We start from the raw sequence: 6053 nt of genomic DNA, 5'->3' as shown, positions 1-6053 counted from the left end.
CCCTGCCAGCCTCCATCCCAGGCCGCTGCCAACCCTTCCATGCTTGAGCCAGGGAAGAGAGACAACCAGCAAGGGAGATGGCTGGGGCTCAGCTCCAAAACCATTTATTGAAACCAAAAGGATTAGAAAGTTCACATGAAACCAAAGCTGGACACACAGGAGGAGGCTTTTTGTTTTTCAGGTTTCTTAAAGGGTTGCTGTATTTTTTCACCTTTTGAGCAGCCTTTTTGTCCCTTCCCATAGGATGCTACTTTGGGAAGGTAAGAGGGTTGTTTTTTGTTCTCATCCACTGGAGGGGCATAAAAATAAATTTGTCAATTAACAGTATGTACATAGGTACAGGCTGTATTTATTTTCTGTGGGAAAACAACACTATCAGTACTTAAAGGATCATGTTCATGACTTCCTTTATCTTACAGGAGACTTATTTTTGTACAGTAAATCCAAATTCATCTCCATAGCTTAGGCAGCTCCACAACTTGTCTGCAGGTAGGGCTGATACACCAGCCTGCTCCTGCTGTTTGAGGACAACCCCTGCTGCCTTTCTCAGGTACTTCAGACCCCATTCCCCAGGAGAAAACCTTCTTATCAGCCAACCTGGGCATGTCACATAGAGCACAGCAAATCCCAGGGGTTGGTTTTTGCTAATCTGGAGTCTAAAAAGTGGGAACACCTGGGACACAGGGAAACCTGGTGATGGGGAAGGACCAGTGCAACATGAGAACACCATTCAAGGTTCATGTTCTTCCTAAAACACACAACAGCCATCCAGTGTGGCCACACAGTGGTGTCTGGCTGGGATGGCAGGAAATTCAACATCAGAGATGAAAACCTTTCCTGTCTTTCCTTTTTATGGACACGAGTCTTGGGTCTGCGTTGGATCACCCATGTAATTGAGAAGCTTTGGAGAAGCTGCAGGATGTTGGCCATCAGAAGCCCACCTGTTCTTCAGCTGCTTACCACAGACACCATGAGGACTGAGGACTCCTGAAGCCAAACAGCAGCCAGGCAAAACAACCAACACACACACTCAATTAACAGCAGAACAGCAAAGATGGAGAACTTGCTCCCTGGCTTCTTGGCAGACTGCAGGATTTCCCCCACAAATGTCACACCTCCAACACATCAGCCTGGCTGCTGATAGAGATTAATCCTTTTAAGCAACAGTTAAGTCTCTGAATGCCATTTAAAAGGCAGCAGCAGCCATAAAACGCGCAAACATTTCCAAGCTGACTCTCAGCATGACATGAAGGCAGGATGGGCAGACACTCAACTCACTGGAGAAAGAAGAGCAAGGAGGCTGGGTGGTCAGGATGAGAGACAGCAAGTGACAAATGGGATCTCTGAGATCCTCCAGCTGATGGAGGATCAACTCTTGGACACCATGAGATAAGGACAAGGCTGCATGGACCAGCTGACCCACCTCATGGCCCAGCTGTCTCCCATGCCCTGGGGAAACCTGCCGTCCAGCCCCACTGCCCTCCTCAGGCCAGGGACACCTCCACAGGTCCAGCACGTGGAGCCTCAGCAGGGGTATGATAGTGGGAAGTTGATAAGAAAAATAACATTAAAAACAAAAAACAAACACACAACCCCCCCCCAAGCCAAAGCAACCAACATCAAGACCAATGGCAGGACTTGGTGGTGAGGGAAATGTTGGATATTTGCAACTTGAAGACAGCTTCTTCCCTGGGAAGTAGTCCTGCTTTGTCTGGTCCAGTCTCTCTCTCCTAGAGGCAGCAGTCCCTGCTGGAGGCATGAGGGTCATCTGGCAGCACTTCTTCCTGGGGATGGAGCTGGCAAGGAGGAACCAGGCTCCCCGCCAGCACTGGGTGGTCTCCAGGGGGTCTCACAGGAGTGCTGGGCAAAACACAGCCACTGTCAGACTAGGAGAAGAGAGAGAAACAACAGGGTGTTGAGGCACTTTGCAGCTTTTTACTAGTAGTGACGGGACTAGTGCCCAGAGGAGGCTGGTAGGAGAGGAGCAGGTTTGCTCCTGCTCTTCCACCCCTGGTGACCCCATACACATTCTCACACCTTTAGCCGAGGTCCTGTCTCACAAGTTCTGACCTGTCTCTTCATTGGCAGGAGGCTGAAAGCACACAAAGGGTCAATGCATCCAGCCTCCTCAGCAGGCACTAGTTTTCACCTCCTGACCTGCTAATTGACCTCTGCAGAACCTGACCAGGTGTGTCACAGCCCTGCAGCTCACTCCTTAAATTATCTGTAAATGCACCTGGACTGCATCTGGAGCAAGTGCCTGGGTCTTGCACCCTTGCTGCACTCCTGGCAAGGCAGGATCATGCCAGCCACATGAAGTGGTCACCAAGCTCTTGAGATCTGTTGGGGCTGTTCTCCACAGGTCCTACATGATCCCAAACCTATAGGCAGGATCAGAGTCAAGCTCTTCAACAAAGCTAGAAGGAACCTGGTGTGTTGGGTGGAAGAGATGGAGAATGGGAGCACCTGAGTACAGATTATGTCCTTCAGGAAGAACTAGAAGCTGCTTTGACAGCATGTGAAAGTCCCAGAAATTAACATAGACCCCTGTGAGACAGCAGGGCACCAATTCCAGTGACAGAAGATGTCTGGCACCAAGTAAAAAGCTGCCTTGAGGACAGTAATTGCCAGAGCAGGGCAAGCAGGGAGACAGGACTTGGACACCTCAGCCTGCCTGGTGGTGTCCTGGGGTGGGGAAGCACCACTCCAGAGATGGGCTCCTCCAGGATCTAGGCTGGCTCTCCATCTCTTTTAAATCCCTGCAGGGATGGGGACTCCACCAGTGCCTTGAGCAGCCTGGGCCAGGGCCTGACAACCCTTTCAGAGAAGAAATTGTTACCAAGATCCAATCTAAACCTCCTCTGGTGCAACTTCAGGCCGTTTCCTCTTGTCCTATTGCTTGTAACGGAAGAAGAGATTGACCCTTACCATTCCCCCCCACTCCAACCTCCTTTCAGGGAGTTGTAGAGAACAAGAAGGTCTTTCCTCAGCCTCCTTGTCTCCATGCTGAACACCCCCAGTTCCCTCATCTGCTCCTCATCAAACTTGTGCTCCAGACCCTCCATCAGGCTGGAATTACTCCGTCTACTGAAACTGCAATGAAATGCACCACATGGAAACCAAACTCAGAAGCAGCTACCTCGGAAAGGGCAGAACACACTCTCTGGGTCTTTTGCCTCTTCAACTCTTGGTGCGAAGAAAACCCCTTCAAATCGTCCTTTCTGGCCATGAACCAGCTAGAGCCAGGCCATCCCTGTCCACCAAGCAGGTGCCTCCCTGTGCTGAGACCTCCAGGAAATCCCAGCACAGAAAAAGCTGAGGATGAGAGTGGAGAAAGGCCCTTACCTTGTGCCTGCTCTCCTGGCTCAGGGTGTATGTCCCATAGGAGTTCCCAGGAGTCTCCAAGGGGCTGACAACGTTCCCAAAATGCTCTGCAGATGAGCCTGGAAAAGGGTGCTGGGAGGTGGAGGGAGCAGGGCTGGGCTGCTTCTTGGGAATAAGCTGGTATGAGGAAGGGGAGAAAAACCCAGAGTGTGGAGGCATTTCTTCCTGATCCCCCAGGCTGCTGGCAGCTTCCGCACTGCACAATCTGCTCAGGCTGAAGCGGGTGGTGGGCATGTCGGGCCCTGGACCCAAGCAGCCCTGGTGCTGGGAGACAAAGTCTTGGCTGATGCCAGAAAAAACAGGCTGAGTGAGGGAGCCCAGGAGTGGGGCAACATAGTCCTGCAATGGGCTGGGGCTGCTGCTGGGCAGGAGGTGTGGAGCAGAGCCAGGGCTGTGGCTACACAACCATTCACTGGCAAGTAACAGTGTTTGGGCTGGCTGGGAGGTCCCACCCGACCCTGGCTGGGCAGGGAGAAGGAGTGGCAGGGATTTTCTTGGGTGGGACCCACAGTGGTGAAGTCACCCTCCAGCTGCTGAGTCCCAGGTGGCTCCTGTGGGCAGGAGACTCCTGGGGGTGAAGTGGGTGCTTTGTCCCATGAGGTGCCCTGTGCTGGCTGGAAGAAGCGGAGCAGACCTTCCTCCCCAGCTGGCTTCCACTGCAAGCCATCAGATGGCTCTTCCTCCTCCTCAGCTGGCACTGGTTGCTCCCAGAGGGGAGCAGGGGGCTGGCCTGGGGCCACGCTGGGCTGCATCACAGGCTGGGGCAGGAACTGTGAGTCCTTGTCCTCCATGTGGGCCTGGTAGGTGGCAGTCCCTCCCTGTGGGCTCAGGGACGTGCCTGGCAGGGGATAGACCTGTTGTCCCACTTCGTACCTGCTCACCAGAGTGGCGTGAATGTAGGAGAGAATCTCGTTGCTGGCAAAGCAGTTGTTCAGGGATGGGCTGTGCTCAGAGTCCCTGTTGACCAACACCATTTTCTCATCCAGCAGTAGGAGCTCCAGGTCCTCAGCATTCAACCCCAGGCCCTCCAGTGCACTGAAGAGCTCATTGTTGGAACAGCTCTCATCACCTATAATTGAGAGCGAGTCCAAAGTGGCCAAGACAGGGCAGTCCTGCTGCAAATCCACAAGCCCCTCTTTGAGGCTGGCCCCCTTCAAAGGAACTGGAGCAATGCTCATACTCCCAGCATCTCTTCCTGCATCCAGCAAGGACACATCCTCGAGGTGGTCCTCAAAACTGCTGCTGAAGGAGTGGTTAGGTGCAGGAGCTGGGTGGGAGACATAAACCGCCTTGTCCTGTTGCATCATGGCACCCAGCAGAGAACTGGGGTTAACAGCATCCTTCTGGGAGTGCCCTCCATGCCTCTGGGAGGCCTTCCTGGACCTGCTGGATTTCCCTTTGCTCTGGAAAGGGTCAGGGAAGCCCAGGAGAGGGTAAGCACTTTAGTATAGGAGTGCCTGTCCTGTAGCAAAGGTAAAGGGAAGATGCATGGACTGTTTCCGAAGGCGCTCTCCTCCTTCTTCATCTCTGCGGGGCAGGAAGTGCAGAGTGGGGGTTGTACATGCACAAACACATGCCACAAAATGCTGCTGCAATGGAGAGTTGTGGTTCCTGCAAGCCAAGGTCCCTTTGCTATGACCAGCCTGGCAGGACCAAGCAGGACCATGTGCACACACATTTACGTGTGCGTTTGCATACAAATACACACACTTGTTTTTATACACACATACACAAACCCACTTCACTGTAGCATAACCAAGAGGACACTTAAAGGTTGACAGAGCTCTGCCAGACAGAAGTCACACCTCTTCCCTGCTCAACTAAGCTGCAGCCACCCCTCAGGACAGGGATGTTGCCACACTGAGGCCCCAGGTTCTGCACCCACGTGTCCCGACAGCCCCGAGAGCAGCCACCAGTCTTCCCAGGGCACAAGAAGCAGTGACAAACACCCTGCCCTGCTCAGGGCATCCCAGAGCCCACCCTGATGGAAGAAGCCAGCTTGGGCTGAGCCAGATGGCACTTACACGAGGGGTCTCTGGGTGACAACGATGTGACAACTTTTTTTGGTCAGCTTCTCTCTCTCCCTTTTTTTCCATCACCCTCTCCCTACTCTCTCTCTGTTTATCACCCCCTGCCCCTTCTCTCTTTTTAATTTTTTTGTACCTCCGCGTTCTCTCTTTTTCACACACACCCCCTTTTTTCTTTGCTGCGCTTTTTATTTTTGCCCCCTTCTTCTTCCCCCTTCTCTCTTTTTCTTTGTAATTGTCACTTTCCCCTTACCTCTCAATTTTTTTACCCCCCTTGTCTATGTCACAGCACCCCTGTTTTTTTGCCTGCTCATCCCGTTCTCTCTTTTTTTTGACACCCCTATTTCTTCATATTTGTTGGCCCCTCAGTCTCTTTTTAAAAAATTTTACAACCTCTTCTCTGTTTTTGTTCCTCCCCCCTTCTTTCTTTCTTCAGCCCCCCTTTTTATTTGCTCCCCTTTCTCTTTTATTTTATCCCCTTCCTTTCTTCCCTACCTTTCTTCTACCTTTTTTGGTAGTTATCACTTCCTGTTATCTCTCATTTTTTTAATGCCTTCTCTGTCTCTTTTTGTCCCCTTTTACCCCCCTCCCCCTTTTTTTTTTTATGCCCTCCCCTGTTTTATCTTTTTTTTTTTTTTTTTT

The 6053-nt window shown here is 51.9% G+C and overlaps 1 protein-coding gene across 1 annotated transcript in view; it reads right to left on the bottom strand.

The window, feature by feature from the left end:
- Window positions 1-1730: 1730 nt before the first annotated feature.
- LOC104391091 (aryl hydrocarbon receptor-like) overlaps window positions 1731-6053 on the bottom strand; it is an 18799-nt gene continuing 14476 nt past the window's right edge. Inside the window, exons 2-5 of the mRNA XM_010000317.1 lie at window positions 4836-4911; window positions 3837-4787; window positions 3346-3501; window positions 1731-1886 (exon numbers count right to left, since the gene is read on the bottom strand). Of these exons, the coding sequence (XP_009998619.1) occupies window positions 1731-1886; window positions 3346-3501; window positions 3837-4787; window positions 4836-4911 (1339 nt within the window). The remainder of the gene's footprint in view (window positions 1887-3345; window positions 3502-3836; window positions 4788-4835; window positions 4912-6053) is intronic.

This window comes from Chaetura pelagica, unplaced genomic scaffold, assembly GCF_000747805.2.
Source record: "Chaetura pelagica isolate M959 unplaced genomic scaffold, ChaPel_1.0 scaffold486, whole genome shotgun sequence".
NCBI lineage: Eukaryota > Metazoa > Chordata > Aves > Apodiformes > Apodidae > Chaetura > Chaetura pelagica.
Note: the sequence above shows the minus strand (reverse complement) of the source record. Positions and strands in the feature narration are given on the sequence as shown.